Genomic DNA, 24,550 nt, shown 5'->3' with positions numbered 1-24,550 from the left:
CATGAGATAAAAACAATAATAAACCTGAATGGAGAACGAATATATAGTGTGTATGTGTGTGTGTGTGTGCTTAGCAGAATAAAAAATGACCGTTCCGAAATATAATATTTTAAAATCTTTTTTATCTTTTATTTTTGCAGTTAATGGACTGCGGCCCAGCTGGGATAACATTTTGAAGGGTTAACTCGAACAAATCGACCCCCGTAGATATTTTATAAGCTTGTTACTTGTTATATCAGACACTTTTGGTGAACTGCTAAGTTGCGGTGACGTAAACAAACCAATAGTGGTTGTACAGCGGTGAGAGAGCGCACGTGAACACATACACACACACCTTTCTACTAATGGTACAAGACCTGAAATTTGGGGGAGGGGGAAAGTCGATTACATGGACCCCAGTACACCATTGGTACTTATTTTATCGATCCCCTAAAAAGGATGAAAGGCGAAGTCGACCGCAGCGGAATTTGAACTCAGAACACGAAGACAAACGAAATCCCGCCAAGCATTTCGCCCGGCCAACGTTCACACATACATACATACACAGTTTATTATATATATATATACACACACACAGTTATATATACACACATATATATATAGATATATATACACGCACTCACACACACATACATACATGCATGCATGCATACATGCACACACACACATGTACATACACACACGCGTACATACATACAAACATACACACACACGTACATACATATATACACACACACACACATACATACACACACACACATACACACACACACACATACACACACACACACACACATACATACATACATACATACACACACACACATACACACACACACACACACATACATACATACATACACACACACACACACACATACACACACACACACATACATCTAAAAAGACTACGAAGGCATTTGTTGTTTAGCTTCCATTGCGCCATGATTGTGTAGACATATGATCAAACAGATTCCAGCCGTGACCATTTCGTCTTTAAGGCAGACTTAACGTATCTAGCAATACATTACCTAGCACTTGCTTTCGTTATTTTAGACACACTGTGTGTGTGTGCGTACGTGTGTGTGTGTGTAAGTTTGTTATTTCTAAGCGGTCGAGCGGTCGTGTGGAATTTTCGCTGGTTCTTTCCGCACCGATCCGACCTGTTAAAAAAAACACTCGACTATTTCCCAAGTTCTGTGATGTTTATAAACTTAAGCACGTACAGACATATATACACACAGGTGTTGCTAATGCTTCAGCGTTGCGAATTCATTGTGAACTTAACAGGAATGTTGATGCCTTTCGCAGACTTTCCACATCTGGAATATTTTAAGACCATCACTGCTATAACGACGAGATTGATCCTAAATTTCAACGTGTTCAAGGGGAGATTACTCTAACTGCATCAGGGGACGTTACTCTTGTGTTATGCGGTCAGAACTGTTGGCTAATAGGATCTTTTTAGCGTTTAACCATTTAATCCTGAACTAAAACCTTTTCGTGATTGAATGGTCAGAGATTAAACTAAGAACTTACTAGGTTTCTTCAATGAGAAGTGTATGCGAGGACCCAGGAGGAGTAAAAAAAAATTAATAAAAAAAGAAAAAAAAATAACAGCTTCGAAACATGTCGAAGGCTGGTGAATTCGCTAAGAACCACCAGCACTAATATTATACGGAAAAAAAGGGTACCACCAGGATTACCAAACTCGTTGAAACACTTAATTGGGAGTTATTACATCAATATTTAATTTTACGCTAGATTGGTCGGGGAGCCAGGACATTGTTAAGAAGTTCTACATCCCAACACGAATAATTGGAACCGCAGTATTTAATGATTCTACCAGTTCGCCATTTTAGCTGGGAATAATTAACAGACGAGTTTCTTTAATCGGAGGCAACTAAGATGCAAATTAAGAAGAAGAAGGCGATTAAAGTGGGGAGAGACTGGCTCGATGAGATGGAGACGTGGAGACTGGGATGGGGGGGGGGAATAAAGAAGGTCTGGGGGTTGAAAGAGGCGGACAAGATTGACAAGAGTGGTGGTAAAAAGAAATAAAATTTCAAATGTTTCAACGATGGTGCCCCAGCATGGCCGCGGCCTTCGGGCTAAAACATTTTTAAGGATTTTAAGGATAGATATATTGATGGGAATGACTCCCTTTCTCTCCCTATATATATATATATATATATATATATGGCTGTGTGGTTAGGGAGCTTGCTTCCTAGCTACATGGTTTCGGGTTCAGTCCCACTGCATGGCACTTTGGGTAGGTGTCTTCCACTATAGCCCCGAGCCGACCGGAGCTTTGTGATTGAATTCGGTAGATGGAAGTTACTGCCGTGTGTGTATGTGTGCATATAGCTGCTCAGTGCCTCTCCGAAAGAGAGAGAGAGAGGGATATATATATATATATATATATATGTATGTATGTGTGTGTGTGTGTGTGTGGACGTGAGTGGCTTAGTGCTTAAGGTGTCAACATGATCGTAAGATTGTAGTTTCGATTCCTGGACCGGGCGACACGCTGTGTTCCTGAGCAAATAAGAATGGATCCTGACGCTTACCAGCCATGGTCAAACTGTCCAACCCATGCCGGCATGGACAACGAACGTTAAATGATGGTGATGATGATGATGATGACAGTGAATTCCTTTCCACTTCACATTCCTTTTTTTGCAATATCTTTGAATCTCAGTCTAGGTCTTCCTTGGTTTCTTTTCCCCTCGCAGTCGGGAGTAAAGGAGTTGTCTTGGAAGTCTGCTATTGTCCATCCTGTGAACGGGGCCCAACCAATGCAAATTTCTATCAATGAAGATTTCAACCACAGGAGCTGAAATCTGGACAGTCTATAAAGCTTAAGTAGACAAGTTAGATGCAAATATGACACAACAGTTGCAGCAGATTATGAACGGTTCTGTCTTTGACAAAATCAGGAATGAAAAGCTCCTACAGTGTGCTGGTTTGCCTCCTAGAATCCAAATCTTCACTGACAGAACTTTATGTTGGTTGGGCCATACACATGAAGGACAGAAAAAAAGCCAATAACATATAAATTCATACTTGATACAATAAATGTACAACAAAGGCAAAACTGAAGAAAAGTGGAATGAGAAAAACTTTTAAGAAAACTAATTAATCGTTTTAAATATAATTAACTGCTTTAATATTTCTTTTTGGTTTATTTTTCAGTGTTTCTTTTTACTTTTCATTTTTCTTTTTAATTTAAAAAAAAAGGAAGAAAAACAACAGAATATAAAAAAATTCTTTTTTTGTGTGATTTGTTCTGAAAGTTTCAGACAGGATGGGTCAAGAATAGTGTGGCGGTGGTGGGGGTAATAAAAAAATAAATAATAATAATAATAATAATAATAATAATACTTTCTGCTATAGGCACAAGACCTGAAATTTGGTGGTGGTGAGGGTGGTGGGGAGTTGGGGGTGCAAGTCGATTACATCGACCCCCAGTGTTCAACTGGTCCTTATTTTATCGACCCCGAAAGGATGAAAGGCAAAGTTCACCTCGGCAGAATTTGAAATCAGAATGTAAAGAGTTAAAAAGAAAAGCAGCTGAACATTTTGTTTGACGCGCCGATGATTCTGCCAGCTCAACTGCCTTAGAAATGCTTCTACTATAGTTCCATAGCCCTGAAAGCCGAGGAAAACATTTCAGTCAGCTACATCGACCCCCAAGTATACCACTGGTACTTTTATTTTTTATCAACCCTGAAAGGATGAAAAGCAAAGCTGACCTTGGTGGAATTTCAAGTTCAGAATGTAAAAAAGCCAGGAAAATTGCCTCTAAGCAATTTGTTTGACGCACCAACGATTCTACCAATTTGTCACTTTAACAATAATTCTTTATAATTTTTGGCACAAGGCCAGCATTTTTAAGGAGAAGTCAATTACAGAGACACACATGCACACCCTGTGTAATAATAATAATAATAATAATAATGATAATAATAACCCTTTCTAATAAAGGTACAAAGGCCTGAAATTTGTGGGGGAGTGTCCTAGTCGATTACATCGACCCCAGTGTTTCACTGGTACTTAATTTATTGACCCCCAAAGGGATGACAGGCGAAGTCGACCTCGGCGGAATTTGAACCCAGAATGTAGCAACAAGCAAAATTATGCTAAACATTTTGCCCAGCATGCTAATAATAATAATAATGATAATAATAATGATAAGGGTTTCAAATTTTGGCACAAGGCCAAGTAAATTCGGGGAAGGGCGTAAGTCAATTAGATCGACCCCCCCAGGATCCATCTGGTACTTAATTTATCGACCCCGAAGGGATGAAAGGTAAAGTCAACCTCGGTGGAATTTGAACTTGGAACATAGTGGCAGACGAAATACCGCTGTTTCATCTGGCGTGCTAACGATTCTGCCAACTCGCCGCCTTAATAATAATAATAATAATAATTCTTTCTACTGTAGGCACAAGGCCTGAAATTTAGGGAGAGGGTGGGGGATATCCAATTACATTGACCCAAGTGCTCAGCTGGTACTTAATTTATTGACCCCCCCGACCCATGAAAAGATGAAAGGCAGAGTCAACCTGGGTAGAATTTGAACTCACAACATAAAGACGGACGAAATATCACTGAGCGTTTCCATTCTGCCCAGTTTACTCTTTTACTCTTTTACTTGTTTCAGTCATTTTGACTGCGGCCATGCTGGAGCACCGCCTTTAGTCAATCGAGCAACTCGACCCCGGGACTTATTCTTTTTGTAAGCCCAGTACTTATTCTATCGGTCATATAAAAAAAAAAAAACATGCCAAATCGTCGCCTTAGTAGTAGTAGTAGTACTAGTAATAATAATAATAATAATAGCAGGAGTAGAAGTAATTAAAAAAAGTAGATGGAAAAGATTTCCAAAAAAAAAGCAGAACAAAGGTAGCTTTTGGTAACAAGGTGACCCAACACTCACACTCACACTCACACACACACTCACTCACACACACATTCACTCACACTCACACTCACACATTCACTCACACTCACACATTCACTCACACTCACACTCACACATTCACACACACTCACACTCACACATTCACTCACACTCACACTCACACTCACACTCACTCGTACAATTTGGTTGTCTCCTGGTCAGAGCCAACGCCATCTTTCCTTTCATGTTTTTTCATATTTTTCTTGGCTTTTATTTTTTAATAATTAATATCTATTTAATTGTAGTAATTATTGTTTTTTTTCTTATTGGAAATAATATATTAAGATAATGCATCAAAAAAGTTGCAAGTGTTTGTGCTTATATATATATATATATATATGTGTGTGTGTGTGTATTTGTGTGTGTGTGTGTATCTATTATGAACACACACGCATAAACACGTGCATATACACACAAACACACACACACACATGACAGAAGTAAATAGACAACCCATAAAACATTGTTTTGTGTTTATTTTAACTTGTAAAGTTATATATTTTTTATTAAATGACATTTTTATGTTTCAGGTTCTAAATGTGACTGTTTAATCATGCCATGTACAAAAAAAACCTTGGAACTGTCCGAATTTCAAAGAGGCCATATTATGGGTCAATCTGAAGGTGGACATAGCGCAAAATTATAGAAGACCTTGGGATCCCACTTTCTACAGTTAACAGAGTGATTGCGCAATTCACCAGAGAAGGGAAGGAGTCCACATCACCTTGCCCAGGTCAACCAGGACCGTGACAGGACCCTTTGCTTTAAGAGAAGCGTGGAGGATGATCCTCATTCTAAGGTCACTGACATGGCAGAACATGTTGATGTCAGCCCCAGAACAGCTGCCAGGTATCTTCACAAACTTGGTTACTATGGCAGAGCAGCAAGAAGGAAGTCACCTCTTCGACCTGCCAATGTCGAGCGGAGAAAAGATTGGCCCAGTGAATTGGTGGAGAGGCCTCTAGCATTTTGGGATACTATCATATTCTCTGATGAGTCCAGATTTGCTGTATTTTCTGACAGAGGTCGAGTGTGGGTCTGGAGACTCTGTGATCAAGAAATTGATGTGAAAAGACTACAGCCAACGATAAAACATGGCAGCTATTCTGTGTTGGTCTGGGGTGTGAGGGAAACATAAACTAAGATAAATATATGTCCATATTGCAGAAAGGACTCCTTCCAATCTTCTTCAGTGGTGAAATGATTAAAGGCTCTCTATTTGTGGAAGACGAGGCTCCTTGTCAAACGGCTAAAAGGACCCAAAATTAATTGACAGAGAATGACATTAAAAAGCTTCCATGGCCAAGCCTGTCACCAGATGTGAACTCTGTTGAACACCTCTGGGGTATAATGTAGAGGATACTTCATAAAAAGAACAAGAAAACATCCTCAAAGCCAGATCTTTTCAAATTACTGCATGAAGCATGGCAAGAAATTCCTCAAGGGAATAATCGTCATCTGATCAGTAGCATGCCTCACAGAGTTCTTGCATTGACAAATGCAAAGGGAATGTCTACTAAATATTGGATATTCACATTAGAATAATTAATAAACAATTTGAATGTGTGATTTCTGATTTGAATAAATTTTAACGAATGTAAGGGTGTCTATTTCATTGTCGTGTCTGTGTATGTATGTATATATATATATATATTATATATATATATATATATATATATTCACACATATACAAATACAAACACATATGTATACATATACACACAGAGTAATATATATATATATATATATATATCTTTGTGTGTATCTGCGTGTGTGCGTGCACGTGTGTGTGTTTGAAGGGCTCATTGTCAACTAGAAGCCCTGAAAAATTGATTTGCTAAAAAGATTCATGGTACTCAGCTGAACTATCTCTTTAAACACACACACACATACACACACGTTCTGCATATATATGTATATATATATATATTAATATATTTATTACGTGCTCATGTATGTATATACACACACGCAAGCAAATGTGCTTATGTGAGTATGTGTGTATGTCTGTGTGTGTATATGTGTGTGTGTGTGTGTGTGTGTTTATAACTAAGTGTATTATATAAGAGAAGAGTCCATTAGAGTTCTTTTTCTTTTGAGCCGTCTGATGGAGGTGTTGTTGCTGTTGTTGTTGTTGTTGTTCTGTTGTTGCGGTGGATGTTTGTTGTACTGAGCGATGGTGTGAGTCTGTCTTTGACTTGTGTGGACTGGCAAACAGGGAATACCGAAGAATGATCAACAAACAGCAGACGTGCGCCCAACAGTAGACTGACCTGTGAAAGAGACAAACGGACAGACGAGAGAGAATTCAGACGATGGCAGAAACGAGACGAGAAAAGGAAATGAAAAGACAATAAATAAAATGAGTGGGACGTAGATTTATTTAATCCTGTGTCGTGTCACATGAGAAATGTCTGTGACAGTGCCACGTAGAAGACACCCATGCTGGTGCCATCTAAGAAGCACCAGTGTCGGTGCCAGGTGTAAAGCACTCGTTCCAGTGCCAGGTGTAAAGCACTCATTCCGGTGCCAGGTGTAAAGCACTCGTTCTGGTGCTATGTTTCTTGTAGTTTGTCCGTGGATGCAACGAAGACCATCTAGTCATCCTGGGGTGGGTCTGGGGTTATTTTGTGAGTCCGCAGATGGCTAGTGAGGCCAATCTGCGCCCAAAAGCATCTTTGACAGTGTGCCATGTAAAAAGCATCCATGTCAGTGCTTTGTATAAAGTACCCCTTGTACCAATGCCATGTAAGAAGCACCTGTGCTGATTTCATACCAGAAGCGTTTGTGCCGGTACCACATAAAAAAAGGTACCTGTGTCAGTGTCAGGTATAATGCAGTCATGCTGAGTGCCCTATTAAACCTTTAGTATTCAAATCAGCCATGTGCGGCCTAAATAGTCTGTCTGTTTTATGTTAGAACTGAGCAGATCTAGTCTCTCACACTGACCCTACAATGTCATTCTAAACATAAACAATCACATCATCAATATCTCAAAGCCACAAAACAATGTGAATAAATAAGCATTGCATTTGACAGAGGAATCTGAACGGCAAAGGGTTAACCCCCCCTTTGCATTCAAATGAGCCATATCCAGCCCAAATATTCTGTTTTATGTCGAAACTGGCCAGATCCAGCCTTTCACACCTACCCTACAATGTCTTCTAAAAATAAATAATTACATCATTGAAATGTCAAAGCTATGAGATTAATTAATTAACTAAATAATTAATTAATGCAGGATTAATTGAAAACAATGTGAATAAATAAACACAACATTTGACAGAGTAATGTGAATGCTAAGCAGTTAATTATTTTGTATTTGATTGCAATTAAGATGCACTTTTATAACACCACCCACCCTGCCTCCACTTCCCGCCGCCCCCAAATTGTCCCAGGTCCTATATGCAAAGCTGGGCCCCTCCTGTAAGCTCTAATGCACTAAAAACGTTTCCCTTTTTTTTTTTTTTCTTTTAACCAAAATATGATCTGTTGAAATTAGAGAGCATCTAAGATGCCATCAAATATGGTTGAGGGATTCTTGTTGACCTGTGGCCAGAAGTGAAAATCGGACGGTCAAATGGTCAGATACTTACAGGTAAACTTTTATTCCAGGCATGAATTCCAAATAGACGAACGGCAGGGCTCCATAGGAGTTTGTTACTCGAGCGAATATCGTTGTGATTACATTGTAGAGAGGATGTAGGTTAGCTTTGATGAATAATGGGCGAATGTTCCTTCGTACCTGGAGAGAGAGAGAGGGAAGAGAGGAAAAAAAAAGGGATGAGATGTATAATATTGCCGAGAGAGAGAGATTGAAAAAGAGGGAGAGAGAGAGAGTGAGAGGAGTAGAGAGAAAGAGAGGAGATGTTGCTGTTAGAAAGAGAGATGTGAGAGAGAGAGAGAGAGTGAGAGAAAGAGAGAGACAAAGAGATGTTATATTAAACAGAGAAAGGAGAAAGGGAGAGAGAGGGAAGAGAGAAAAAGAGGGAGAGATGTATAATATTGCAGAAACAGAGAGAGAGAGAGACGGAGGGAGGGATTGAAAAAGAGGGGGAGAGAGAGTGAGAGGAGTAGAGAGAAAGAGGGGAGATGTTGTTAGAAAGAAAGATATGAGAGAGAGAGAAAGAGAGAGACAAAGAGATGTTATATTAAAAAAGAACAGAGAAAGGAGAAAGGAAGAGAGAGGGAGAAGAGACAGAAAGACTGAGAAGTGAGAGAGAGAAAGAGAGATTATAGAAGAAAGAGATAGAGACAGAGAGGGAGAAGAGATAGAAAAGATAAAGAGAAACGAGAGAGAGAGATATTATATTAAATAGAAAGAGAAAAAGAAGAGAGAGGGAGAGACAGGGAGAAGAGATGGAAAAGAGAGAGAGAGAGATTATAGAAGAAAGAGAGAGAGAGAGAGAGAGAGAAGAGATAATTAATTAAAGTGTACGTCAGTAATGAGTAAATGTGGACAGTTACGCATGTGACGTGTGTGGTTCATGTGTATGTGTGTGTATATATGAGGGTGTATATGTGAGGGTGTGTGTATGCGTGTGTGTGTGTGTGCATGTGTGTATATGAGGGTGTATGTGAGAGTGTGTGTGCATGTGTATATGAGGGTGTATGTAGGTGAGGGTGTGTGTATGCATGTGTGTATATGAGGGTGTATGTATGGGTGCATGTATGAGGGTGTATGTATGTGAGGGTGTGTATGTGTGTGTGTATGTGTATGGAATATGGGTGTGTGGAGAGGAGAGTATTCTTGAGCTTTTCCATAACCCCACCACCACTTACACACACACATATACACACATATATATATATACACACATATATACACCCGCTCAAAGAGAAATCAACAGCAAACTTACCAATCTGGCCGTAATTGTAAACATGGCCCCAGTGGCAAACGTGACGTAATACCCGGGGTAGAAGCCATGCCACAACGCACTCACGGCAAACACGGACATCGTGCGCATCCTCGGCACACGGTCGTAGACGGTGTGGCGCAACCAAATGGTCGATGTTTTGTTCCAGTTGTCGATGATATCTTTCTGACTGCCAGCAGTCTGCAAAACAAAGGAATCGGAAAATTGTAGGGAGACATTGGGTCGGTGGGTAGGAAGGTTGTTTCCTAAACATGAGGTCTCAGGTTCAATCTCACTGCGCAGCAAGTGTTTTTTTACTATGGACAAGGGGATGATCAAAGGCTTGTGAGCAGCACTGGGGGAGGACACGTAAAGGGCACTGCACTGGTGACATCTAAAAGGCACCTGTCCCGATGACATGTAAAAGGCACCTGTCCCGATGACATCTAAAAGGCACCTGTCCCGATGACATGTAAAAGTGTTATAATGTGGATCCTTGTGGAGGCACGTGGCTTAGTGGTTAGGGTGCTGAACCCATGATCGTAAGGTTGTGGTTTCGATTCCTGGACCAGGCGATGCGTTGTGTTCTTGAGCAAAACACTTCATTTTCACGTTGCTCCAGTCCACTCAGCTGGCAAAAATGAGTAATGCTGTGATGGACTGGCGTCCTGTCCAGGTGGGAAATTTCTACGTCACTGAAACCAGGAAACCGGCCCTTATGAGTCTGGCATGGCTCAAGAAAGAAGGATCCTCGTCCACTTGTATATTGTTGTTGGCACAAGAATATTCTTGTCGCCACTATTATGTTGTGGCAGTATTCCACCTCTTCTTACCTCCGTCTTAGCAAAGGTGGAGGTGTTGTTTTCAGTTGTGTTTGTTTGTTTGTCAATGCACAAGATATCTCAATATCTGCTGGATGGATCTAGATGATACTTTCAGAGATGTTTGGCCTCATGACTAGCATGAACTGATTAGGCTAAGGGATCAATCTGCTACCAGACAAGGATTCTGTATTCTGAATTATTTTTCCTGCTTTTCACTTAATTTTTGAGAGAAGTCAGATTCATTTTTAGTATTCTCATTTGTGAGAGCAGTCGAGTTTATTTCAGATGGAGTAAAGATTGTTTGCCAACATAACATGGCAGTCCTGGTTTAGGACAAATGTTGCTGTAATTTAGGACACATAAGAACACAGATCATGTTGTGTAGCCAGCTGGAGACGATGTCTCCTGGGGCTAAATTACAGCAACATTCGTCCTAAACCAGGACTGCCATGTTATGTTGGCAAACAATCTTTACTCCAAAGTACTGTTGCTGAATATCTCATGCTGTGAGATTTAAAAATAGTAATTATCTAATTCATTTCAGATATTCTCATTTTAAAAATCATCTCTGGCTAATTGTTGAGAGGACATTGGTGTTGCCTTGGCAAAGGTTTGCGCTCTCTGAGTACTCTTGTTATCTTTGACTCATCTATTATGCTATTGCTAATAGCTCCACAAGACAATGACTTCAAACGTCTACCTTGACAGTAACTCAAACTCATATTATATATATATATATATATATATATATATATATATTTATTACACACATGTGAGTGAGAACACTTTGAGATATTTTTGGTATCTAACATATGTCAGATACTGCGAGCGCTGCTTATGATTGGTCAATCCATGGTGATGACCCGAGGTCACGGTGACAGCGCTGCTTCTGATTGGTCAATTCATGGTGATGACCCGAGGTCACGGTGATGGCACTACTTTTGTCATTCATAAGTTACAACTAAACGTGAAGAATTTAGTTATTGGGTTAATAAAATATGGTCGTTTATTCGTGTGTAATAAATAAAATACCAAACTCATTCCCTATGGATACCGTATTTATTACAACTCGTGGCTTGTAAACGTATCTAACGAGCGAAAGCCACTCGTAATAAATACGGTATCCATAGGGAATGAATTTGGTATTCTCTATACATCACATAACTGACACTGACTCCAACTGAGAAACTCATATGTTGACTCTACTATTACTGACCTCCTGGTAGTGGTGGTGGTGGCATAGGCAGTAGTAGTAGTAGTAATAGAAATGCTTGTCAGAGTGAAGAGCAGACTTGCAGTGAGTAGATGGTGAGTGGTTTCATCCATAACACGTATGGTCCGAGTGGCCTTTCCTGGGATGCAGTTTAGAATGTCTGCATTTGAAACCAGCAAAAGTGTCCCACATGTGCAAGTGAACATGTAGGAGAGAGGGACGGACAGACAGACAGACAGAGGTGGGAGAAGAATTAAAAGGGATACAAACCTCCACTCCGTATATATTGACGTTCTCTAACAGGTCATATTTGGCTTCCCCCTTTTCGTCGAAACCATTGAATCCTAATCCGGCAGAGTTGTTCACTGCTTCGGCTGTGTTGGGAGGTAAACGGCAACAACAACAACAGCACATGGAATAAAACAACAAAACAACATATATGAAAATAACAACATAGACAGATAGATAGATAGACAGATAGATAATATACACACGGATATATATATATATATATATATAGATTGATAGATAGATAGACACACGGATATCTATCTATCTATTTATATATATATACACATACATACATATATATAAATACACATACATATATATATATATATATATATACACATACATACATATATATATATATACACATACATACATATATATATATATATACACATACATACATATATATATATATATATATATACACATACACACACACACACATATATATATATATATATACACACACGCGTGTGGTATGGTTTTCAGCGACTAGTGTAGCACTCAATCGCTTCATAAAGTAAAGATATCATTAAAACAAAAATGAAAAAAAACATAAAAAGCCTTGAAAAGTACAGCTACCCACCGTTCCCTGGCCTAAATATTAATTCAGTTCACCGTTTATCAGTGTGTGTGTGTGTGTGTGTGATCGATCGAATCTGGGAAACAAAAACTTTGAAACACCAATGGAATTATTAGGCGCGCGTGCGAGTGGCCAAAGGGAGGTAACTACTGAAGTATTTCGTTTTGCATACGATTTCTTTCAATCGTCGAATCATGCTCACTCCCCGCTGCGTTATTGTTCGCGCGTGTGTGTGTGTGCGTATACAGTAACCCCGCGCAGTATCGCGGTTCACTTATCGCGGTTTTATTATTTAAGCTTACGTCGATTCCTCCGCGGTGTTGTTTTTTGCCTTTAAAATAAAATAAATATATATAAATTATAAAAATAACTTTAAAAAATATACAGTACAGTATAGGCGCAGGAGTGGCTGTGTGGTAAGTAGCTTGCTTACCAACCACATGGTTCCGGGTTCAGTCCCATTGTGTGGCACCTTGGGCAAGTGTCTTCTACTATAGCCTTGGGCCGATCAAAAGAAGCCCTTCGTATATATGTATATATGTGTGTGAGTGTGTGTTTGTGTGTCTGTGTTTGTCTCCCTAGCATTGTGCTGGTGTGTTTATGTCCCCGTCACTTAGCGGTTCGGCAAAAAGAGACCGATAGAATAAGTACTGGGCATACAAAGAATAAGTCCAGGGGTCGAGTTGCTCGATTAAAAAAAAGGCGATGCTCCAGCATGGCCGCAGTCAAATGACTGAAACAAGTAAAAGAGAGTAAAGTACAGTACTGTTTCTACTTCGCGGATTTTCACCTATCACAGGGTGGGGTGGTGGGGTTAGAACGTAACAGCCGCGATAGTCAGGGGATAACTGTGTGTGTGTATATATATATATATATATATATATGCATGTATATATAATGTTCGTTTTTTGTGTGTAGCAACTACATGATCATCATCATCGTTTAGCGTCCGCTTTCCATGCTAGCATGGGTTGGACGGTTCAACTGGGGTCTGGGAAGCCAGAAGGCTGCACCAGGCCCAGTCTGATCTGGCAATGTTTCTATGGCTGGATGCCCTTCCTAATGCCAACCACTCCATGAGTGTAGTGGGTGCTTTTTACGTGCCACCTGCACGGAGGCCAGACGAGGCTGGCAACGGCCACGTTTGGATGGTTCTCTTACGTGCCATCGGCACTGGTATCACAGCTACAATTTCCATTGATGTTGATCGATTTCGATTTTGAATTTCAGTTTCATTTTCACTTGCCTCAACAGGTCTTCACAAGTAGGGTTTTACATATAAAAAAAACAAACATCAACTTGAAAGATCTCCATTTTCCAAGGTACAATAACTTCGAAATACCACATTTTACCGTATATAAGGAACCCCCTAAAATTTGGGGCTAAAATTTATGTGCCACTGGAACAGGTGCCACTAACATGAAACCAGCATTAGCCACGACTACGATTTGTGTGTGTGTGTGTGTGTGTGTGTGTGTGTGTCCCTCACCACCCCTTGACAACCGGCGTTGGTGTGTTTACATCCTCGTAATTTAGCAATCTGACAAAAAGAGATCAACAGAATAAGCACCTGGCTTAACACAGGCAAGTCCTGGGGGGAAGAGTTTGAGTCATTCGACTAGAAATTCCTCAAGGTGGTGCCCCAGCATGGCCACAGCCTAATGACTGCAGCAAGTGAGAGTTAAGACAGTGTTGTTTACAGAAAGTAGGGTTCACCCAACTTACTTAGGACCCAAGCAAAATAGTATTTCTCTCGTACAAACGATACGGCTACCGTCATGTAGAGTACCTTCCACAGGAAACTGGTGTTCTCCATGAAATCAGGTTCTGAAAGGGAAAAAATGAAAGAAAAGGATATACTCAAACGGAAAGTTCCATATGTTTTGTGTAAATAAGAAGAGTGTGGAGTGATTAGGGTGGTGCATAGTATGTATAAGTGGGGGTGCATGGCTTAACCCTTTCATTACTGTATTTCTGATAAGTTAAGTTAATTTTTTGGCTCAAAAAGCAAAAAGCAAGTCCATGTAGGGGGACATGGAGTTATGTATAGGGAGGGTGGTCATACAAAGAGTTCAGGCCATTTCTGGTCAAGGGAAACTTTGAACCGAGCGGTCGTCGGCATCTTCACCATCTCGTCCGGCAGCTTATTCCACGGATCCGCAACCCGGACGAAGAAAGCCCCTCTCCTTCGATTGAGATGAAATCGTTGCAGGAGATGCTCTGTGTTTCTTTCAATTACATTAAATATAACAAAGAATTTAGTAAAATAACTTAGTATTATCATTCAGCTAGTGTTAGGAACATAAATTGTGACTAAGGTTTGGTGGAAGATTTTAATTCAAAACTTATGAAAACAAGACTTTTGTACTACAGAGCCAGAGCCGGTTTCAGCCGGGTTGGTATCAAAAGGGTTAAGAATTGTTTCTCTATTATATATTTTAACCCTTTTGTCACCATATTTCTGTTGAGATGCTCTGTGTTTCTTTCAATTACTTTAAATATAACAAAGAATTTAGTAAAATGACTTAGTTATCTTTAAGCTAGTGTTAGGAACATAAATTGTGATTAAGGTTTGGTGGAAGATTTTAATACAAAACTTATAAAAAGAAGATATTTGTGCTACAGAGCCAGAGGCGGTTTCAGCCAGGTTGGTAACAAAAGGGTTAAAAGGGTCAGGGTGTAGGAGCCATGATTGTAAGATGTTGGAGTGATCACGAAGCAACATAAAATGAAGTGTTTCGTGCAAGAAGCTCAATGCACTGCGCAGCCCAGGAGTGGTTTGTCGAAGCTGGATCAACTCAACCTGGTTGAATGCTACCACAAGTATAAATAAGCCGTACTTGAATTTAAGTTGGAGTACAGACGTGATTAAGTTTAGAAACAGAAGAAAGCTTGACAGCATCAGACATCAAGCAAACAAGGAACAAGGAGAGATGGAGATTCGTATGTCATCATCATCATCGTTTAGCGTCCGCTTTCCATGCTAGCATGGGTTGGACGGTTCAATTGGGGTCAGGGAAGCCAGAAGGCTGCACCAGGCCCAGTCTTATCTGGCAATGTTTCTACGGCTGGATGCCCTTGCTAACGCCAACCACTCAGTGAGTGTAGTGGGTGCTTTTTATGTGCTATCGGCACAGGTGCCAGACGAGGCTGGCAAACGGCCACAATCGGATGGTGCTTTTACGTGTCACTGGCACAGGTGCCAGACAAGGTTGGCACAAAAAAATTTGTTAATGTTAACGTACCCAGCATCTTCTGTGGCGGGATGATTTTCGGCATTGTGAGCAGGATGACAGCACAAACGCAGGCGCCGATAAGCTTCTTCGTAACAGCCACCTACAAACAGAAAAACAAAAACAAAGTCACAGTTACCAGAACAACAAATCTCATTCATCACAGAAGAGCTTCTGACATTTTAACCCTTTAATGTTCAGATTATTCTGTCAAATGTGATGTTTGTTTATTTAAAATGGTTTGAATTAATCATGTATTATCTTGTAGTTTAGAGATTTCAGTGATGTGATTATTTTAGTTTTAGAATGACATGGTAGGGCTGAGGTGAGAGGCGAGATCTGGTCAGTTTCAATATAAAACAGGTTAAATATTTTGGCCAGATATGGCCGGTTTGAATGCTAAAGGGTTAAACAATTAAAAACTGGACAAATCTGTCCACCTTGTTTACATAAACAAGGGGGAAGGGGGGGCACTCCACCAGTTACCATGATGAAGGTTTCAGTTGTGTGGCCTTCAGGTGAAATTTTACAAGCTACAGCAAAGTTACTTTCAGGACCCTGGATGGGACAGGGGTGAGACCAACCTCAACCACGTCAAAAATTCACGAGACTCCGCGCCCTCTTGTTTTTTTTTTGTTTTTTTTTTAAACAAACACCATCCGAGCGTGGCCGTCCGCCAGCCTCGTCTGGCACCTGTGTCGGTGACACATAAGAAAACACCATCCAAGCGTGGCCGTCTGCCAGCCTCGTCTGGCACCTGTGTCGGTGGCACATAAAATCACCCACTACACTCTCGGAGTGGTTGGCGTTAGGAAGAGCATCCAGCTGTAGAAACACTGCCAGATCTGACTGGACTGGTGCAGCTTTCGGGCTCCCCAGACCCCAGTTGAACCGTCCAACCCATGCTAGCATGGAAAGCGGACGTTAAATGATGATGATGATGATCTCTGTGCGCCTCCTTGGATCCCTTGGTCCGGACGATATACTTACCCAAGTATTCATGCATGCATAAGAGAGTATGTGTGTGTGTGTGTGTGTGAACAGATTTTGGCAGTTTTTTCTCTCCCAGTTTTAGTTAGTAATGATAGATTATCTCCCTTGTTGTAGGGGAGATAATTTACCTGATCTCCCAGCGAAAACGCTAACACCAGTGACTTCAACCTGGGAACTCGATTTCACTTCTTTCATTATGATTATTAGTCAACTAATTAACTGTTTAAGCAATCAATTGTTTGGTTAATCATTCAGTCAATCAGAATAGAGATTGTGAACGATAATGAATGGCCTTTGGCGAATCTGACTGTCTGGTTGACTGATTCAATGATTGATTTATTAGTTAAATGGTTAACTAGAATAAAAAGAAGTGAAACCGAACCAGTGTGTCTGTGTGTGTGTCCTTACTGGCATAATGACCCTCCCAAGATATAACAAAAAAATAAAATTATATATAAAAAAGAAAGTTGAAGAGAAACTTACTCTTGGCGATGGCACATTTTCTAAAGGCTTCTGAACTATTCGGCCGTCCTGGAACAGGAAAAAATAATAATATTAAATGAAATATAAGATAAGAAAAAGTTCGTTTTAATCTTTTAAATTCTTTAAAATAAAATAAATATTAGTTAATTCTTTTAAGATATAAGTTATGTTTTAGAAATAAATTTAATTTTAGAAAATAATTTTTCTTTTTAAATTTCAGTATTTTAAAGAATTTAATAGTGGCATTTTAGAATAGCTATATCTACCTCATGAGGAAGGAAAAGGTCAAGGAATTGGGAAGGCAGGGACAATAATGTAAAAAGAAAGTTGAGATCCTGGGGAACAAATATTTCATTATTACCATTTATCCTATGATTATCATTGGCTTAACTCTTTAGCCTTCACAGTTCTATATTTAAGAGATGAAGAATTATTTACATTATTTACATTTGATGGATATTTGTCCTCATCTTGTTTGATGTTAGCACAACATTTCGGCTGATATACTCTCCAGCCTTCATCAGGTGTTTTGGGGGAAATTTCAAACCTGGGCTCTCATTCCTAAGGAATTTTTCAATGTTGTTGTTTTTATTATTATTATTATCATTATCATTATAATTATCATTATTATCATATCATTATTATTATTTTTATTATTATTATTATTAATATTATTATTATTATTATTATTAATATTATTATTATTAATATTATTATTATTATTATTATTATTATTATTATTATTATTACTACTATTATTATTATTATTATTATTATTATTATTATTATTAATATTATTATTATTCAGTAGTTTTATTTTTATAGCGTGCTTTCACTTCACTACCGAGCGCAGCTCTGTGTGCGCCTTGGGTATGTGCTGTGATTTGTTGTGATGCTCTGATGGTTATTGTATGGAAAGTTCTCTGCGTAGGATGTGTGCAGTGCCTAGTAGTGCAATTTTCTGTATGTTATATGTGTTTGTAAGTCCTGGTGTTTTTGTTATGTATTTGTCTGAATATTTTTTTATCATGCCTAATGCACCTACTATGATAGGAATTGTTTCTGTTTTTAGATTCTTTTAGATTTTTTAGATTTTTATTATTATTATTATTATCATCATTATTATTATTATTATTATTATTAGTATTATTATTCAGGTCACTGTCTGGAATCGAACTTGCAAACAGCTGGTGTTAGGAACATAAATTGTAACTAAGGTTGGATGGAAGATTTTAATTCAAAATTTATGAAAACAAGACATTTGTACTACAGAGCCAGAGGTGGTTTCAGCCGGGTTGGTAAAGAAGGGGTTAAACATTTCGTTCAGCATGCAAACGATTCTGCCAGCTCACCATTTTTGCATTAAAAATAATCCTTTCTATTATAGGCACAAGGTCTGAAATTTGGGGATGGGAGGGGAAGAGGGCTGGTTGATTACATCAGCCCCAGTACTTGACTGCTACGTATTTTATCAACCCCGAAAGGATGAACGGCAAAGTCAACCTTGGCGGAATTCGAACTCAGAACATAAAGACAGACGAAACGCAGCCAAGCATTGTGTCCGGGGTGCTGATAGTTCCACCCGAATGCTCCCTAATCAAATGGTACTTAATACCAAGAACACGTTTTACTTACAACTTCCCATTCTCGGTACCAGTCTCCATTTATAAAATGCATGTAGTCTGCATAGAAGGCAAGAGGACCGATAATGATTCCATGAAAGTAAAACATGTAACTGGTAAAGTGAAGCAGCGATGGCATCGACCTGAAACCAAAAAGACAAAGCATTAAAACAATAATAATAATAATAATTAATATCATCATCATCATCATAAAATTATCAACCATCTGACAAACAATAACTCTGAGCACCTTTTCAAACTCCACCCATCTAACACCCGTGGACATATTTACAAAGTCAGAAAACAGCACAGCTCCCATGACTTTAGGAAACATTTTTTCACACTGAGAGTTGCTGAAGCATGGAACAAACTGCCGGCATCAGTTGTTAGTTGTCGGAGCACTGCATCCTTCAAAACTTCCATGCTTTCTGAGATTCACCAACACTACACCTGATTTCCTCCCCTCCATATACATGCAAGCATGTATCTGACTCATACACTGTTCGCTTTCCAGATATTTGTGCATTACTGCATATACTCTGACAAGTTGTGGTGCACCTGAGCACTGTATACAATAATTTCATTATTATTATTATTATCATCATTGTTTAACGTCCGTTTTCCATGCTAGTATGAGTTGGACGGTTTTGACTGAGGGCTGGCAAACCAGATGGCTGCACCAGGCTCCAGTCTTGATCTGGCAGAGTTTCTACAGCTGGATGCCCTTCCTGACGCCAACCACTCCGAGAGTGTAGTGGGTGCTTTTTACGTGCCACCTACACGGGGGCCAGTCAGGCGATACTGGCAATGACTTCGCTCGAATCCTTTTACACATGCCACCAGCACAGGTGCCAGAAGGCGACTTTGGTAACGATCACGCTCGAATGGTGCCCTTTTACGTGCCACTGGCACAGAAGCCAGTTGGCTGCTCTGGCAACGATGACGCTCGGATGGTGCTCTTGGCACCCTACTAGCATGGGCACAAGTGCCAGTAAGGCGATGCTGGTAACGATCACGCTCGAATGGTGCCCTTTAAGTGCCACTGACACAGAAGCCGGTTGGCCGTTCCGTCAATAATCATGCTCGTATGGTGCTCTTTGCACCCTGCTAGCATGGACGCCAGTCATCGAATTTGATAGGGTGGTGGATTTGAAGGGTTCGTTGAACATCGGCTGAAAATGGAAATATTTGGAGGTGTTTTAGGGCTATGGTTATGGTCCTTTATAACATTCAAATCCCATCATTGCAACTATTGGTAACACCACAACAATAATTCTTTATGCGCCCACCACTGCCACAAAAAAAAAAAAAAAACCACAGTCACTCAACAACTACCACCAACAGCATTGCAATTACGTTTATAAGACATGCTTCTGTGGAATACTCGGCCACTTATACACTACTCCTGTGACCAGGTAGTTTGAACTCGCGATCCCTCGACCGCGAGTCCGCAGCTCTAACCACTAGGCCATGTGCCTCCACACTACCATGTTAACTCTACTAAAACACTCATTCAAAGGGGCCCAGTAAACAGTTATGCCCGAGGGCCCTTAATACTCTCGGTCCGCCCCTGCAACAGGGTGTAAAAACAGGGGGTCAATGAACGCATAAGGAGAGACTCTGATACCATAAACACTTTCAGTTTCACATTATTCATAATTGGCGGGAGGGTGGTGCGGGTGAGAAAAATCATTAAGACAATTAAGCAGTTGTAAATAACGAACACCGGCACAGCAGCTTGTTAATTAACATATGTGTGTGTGTGTGTGTGTGTGTATGGATGCATAAATTACTGTAATGAAATACCAGTCAGCTGCCAGTTATTAGTCTAAAGTCTCGTACACACAACAGACCTGCTTAAAAATTTCTCTAATGTCACACACAGAGACGGTCCGTCTGCGGGTTTGATTTGTTTAATGTCACATACTACTACTACTACTACTACTACTACTACTACTACAACAACAACAGCAACAACAACAGCAGCAGCTTGTCTGAATATTTTAGCTGGCGTAACATACAGCAGTCCATAATGAAATTACATACTTCTGGCATGAGTTTCTCTAATATAATACACAGCAGGCATGGTTACGTGGTTTTGGGTTCAATCTCACGAATCGTCTTCTGTTACAGTTTTGGGGCTGTGAGTGAGTTTGATAAATGGAAGTTATGAAGAAGCCTGCTGTGTGTGTGTGTGTGGTGGGGGCTTAGTGGTTAGGGTGTTGGACTTGTGATTGTAAGATCGCGGTTTCAATTCTTGCGCCGAGCAATGCATTGTGCTCTTGAGCAAGACTCTTTATTTCACGATACTCCAGCCCACTCAGGTGGGGAATATATATGTTATGGAGGCCAGGAAACCAGCCCTTATGAGTCTATAAGACTCAGGAAGGACCTTTATCTATCATATATATGTGTATGTGTGTGTGTATATATATGTGTGTGTGTGTATATACATGTATGTGTGTGTACACATGTGAGTGTACATATATGTGTCTGTGTCTGTTCTTGTATCTGTGTTTGTGTCCCTCCACAATTTGACAACCAATGTTGGTTTGTTTACATCCCCATAACTTAGCAGTTGTGGCAAAAGAGACTGACAGAATAACTACCAAACTTCTAAAAATGAGCGCTAGCGCTGAACCCGTTTGTCTCAAGCCCTTCAAGGGTGGTGCCCCAGCATGGCCGCAGCACAGTGCCTGGAACAAGTAAAAAGATAAAAGGATTGCAAATACAAAACACAAATACAAAAAAATAATAAAACAACACATCACGGGCATTTTCTATGTGGTCACTACATCTGCTAGAAATACTAACCAAACTCCCTCAACGAATCACAAACCACCATGGAGAACCAAAAATAAAAAAAAAACAATGGAGTGGTCATATCTGGAACAGCTTTGATATCTGGAGCTCAGCAATAACAACAGCAACAAGACGAACAACACAAAGGTCATGAGGTCGTGAGATCACATGATTAAAATACTCCAATATCTACGTACTTGACAGCATACTGGCGCTGGCTTTTCGATAAATCTTTGTCGTCGCGATACCTGCCATCGTAGAGGTTGAACGCCAGACTGGTCAGCTTTTGGCTGCTGATCATGAGAGGCCTGTCAATCAAAAAACAATAATTAGCTGCTAATTAAAAAGTGTGTATGTTATGTACGTACAAATATATATATATATATTGTTATATTTCGGAATGGTCATTTTGCTAGTTTAGCCAATAAAAACACACACACTATATATTTGGTGTTATTTTGCTTCAGTGTTATTTATTTTTTACATTAATCTTAATCTTATTTCGGCCAGAGTTCTTTCGTCACACTCCTGTGACCGCATCATTGGCCGAAATAATATTAAGATTAATGTAAAAAAATAGATAACACTGAAGCAAAATAACACCAAATAAATAGTGCGTGTGTTTTTATTGGCTAAACTGGCAAAATGACCATTCCAAAATATAACAATATCTGTTTCAACACACGACTTCACATAAAAAATCTTGCACAACAAATATTTAAACGTATATATATATGTATACACAAAGAGAAACACATTTACACACAGATATACAAAGTTCAGTGCCTATGTGTGGCACCTTGGGCAAGTGGCTTCTACAATGGCACTGGGTCGAACAAAGCCTTGTGAGTAGGTTTGGCAGATGGAAACTGAAAGAAGCTCTTTGTGTGTATGTGTGTGTATCATCATCATCATCATCATCATTTTTACGTCCGTTTTCCATGCTGGCATGGGTTGAATGGGTCAACTGGGGTCTGGGAAGCCAGGAGGCTGCACCAAACCCCAATATGGTCTGGCGGTGTTTCTACAGCTCAATGCCCTTCCTGACACCAAAATTCCAAGAGTGTAGTGGATGCTTTTTACATGCCACCGGCACAAGGGGCCAGAGGAACTGACATCAACCACGATCGGATGGTGCTTTTTATGTGCCACAAGCATGGAAGCCAGTCAAAGCAGCACTGGTACTGGCCACGTTTGGATTGTGCTTTTTACGTGCTACCGGCACGGGGCTCACAAATACAATTTCTATTTAATTTGATTTTGATATTGCTGATGTTGATGTACTTGACTCGGCATCGATATATATATATATAGGAGTAACTGTGTGGTAAGTAGCTTGCTTACAAACCACATGGTTCAAGGTTCAATCCCACTGTGTGTCACCTTGGGCAAGTGTCTTCTACTTTAGCCTCGGGCTGACCAAAGCCTTGTGAGTGGATTTGGTAGACGGAAACTGAAAGAAGCCCGTCGTATATACATGTGTGTATGTGTGTGTCTGTGTTTGTACCCCCACCATCACTTGACAAGCAACGTTGGTGTATTTACATCCCCGTAACTTAGCAGTTTGGCCAAAGAGACTGATAGAATAAGTACTAGGCCTATAAAAAATAAGTCATTCAACTTATAATAGCTTGTAAATATTAGGTTAAAAAAACCTTTGGCTAAAAAAACTCAAAGGCTGCTGGTGGGATTTGAACCCCCATCTTGTGTAGGAATGACAAACGTTACACACTTTGGAAATTTTGTTTTTACCATCAAGAATTGTAAGAGGTTTATGACATAAGAATTTAGAAACTCTAAGAGAACATGAAACAATTTGTTTTTAACTTCAGAACTTGAAGCAGATAAAGCTATAACTAAGAGCACGCAGACACACACAGATGAACATACACACACACATACATGCACAGAGAACACATGGAGACACACGTACACACACACACACATACATACACACACACACATACATACACACACATACATACACACACATACACACACACACACACACATACATACACACACACACATACACACACATACATACACACATACACACACACATACATACACACACACATACATACACACACACATACATACATGCACAGAGAACACATGGAGACACACGTACACACACACACATACATACACACACACACACAGACACATACATACACACACACATACATACACACACATACATACATACACACACACACATACATACACACACACATACATACATGCACAGAGAACACGTGGAGACACACGTACACACACACACACACACACACACACACACACGCATGGTGATATCTTATTGCTCAGCTTACTTACCCCGTTATATCCATTGTATATCCTCCGTAATCGTAATACTGCCGGTAGATGTGCATACAGGACAGGTAACCCATGGCAAACACAAAAACAATCTTATGGGCCAGCATCGCCGGCGCCACTAACAGGATAATGTATGTCACAGCGGACTGAGCCACAATGTGCCATACTTGACTGGACAAGAAAAAAAAAATTAAAAGAGAAAGTAGAAAAAAGAAAAAACAATTGATTAGTGTTGGAATTTTCATGGAAATCATCAATTATGGGGCAGTAGTTCTCAAATACCAGAAAAAAAAAAGGGTCTCTAGGTAACCCACTATTTTGGAGGCGGGGTTTAAATAAAATTT

The 24,550-nt window shown here is 39.8% G+C and overlaps 1 protein-coding gene across 1 annotated transcript in view; it reads right to left on the bottom strand.

Annotated features, from left to right (window-relative positions):
* Positions 1–6,644: 6,644 nt before the first annotated feature.
* Positions 6,645–24,550, bottom strand: part of LOC115223916 (membrane-bound O-acyltransferase domain-containing protein 2) — a 56,272-nt gene continuing 38,366 nt past the window's right edge. Inside the window, exons 3-12 of the mRNA XM_029794648.2 lie at positions 24,207–24,377; positions 22,064–22,174; positions 19,078–19,207; positions 17,443–17,490; positions 15,979–16,069; positions 14,459–14,560; positions 12,130–12,233; positions 9,826–10,023; positions 8,563–8,711; positions 6,645–7,239 (exon numbers count right to left, since the gene is read on the bottom strand). Of these exons, the coding sequence (XP_029650508.1) occupies positions 6,840–7,239; positions 8,563–8,711; positions 9,826–10,023; positions 12,130–12,233; positions 14,459–14,560; positions 15,979–16,069; positions 17,443–17,490; positions 19,078–19,207; positions 22,064–22,174; positions 24,207–24,377 (1,504 nt within the window). The 3' untranslated portion in view covers positions 6,645–6,839. The remainder of the gene's footprint in view (positions 7,240–8,562; positions 8,712–9,825; positions 10,024–12,129; positions 12,234–14,458; positions 14,561–15,978; positions 16,070–17,442; positions 17,491–19,077; positions 19,208–22,063; positions 22,175–24,206; positions 24,378–24,550) is intronic.

Source organism: Octopus sinensis, linkage group LG24 (assembly GCF_006345805.1).
Source record: "Octopus sinensis linkage group LG24, ASM634580v1, whole genome shotgun sequence".
NCBI classification, from domain to species: Eukaryota; Metazoa; Mollusca; class Cephalopoda; order Octopoda; family Octopodidae; genus Octopus; species Octopus sinensis.
Note: the sequence above shows the minus strand (reverse complement) of the source record. Positions and strands in the feature narration are given on the sequence as shown.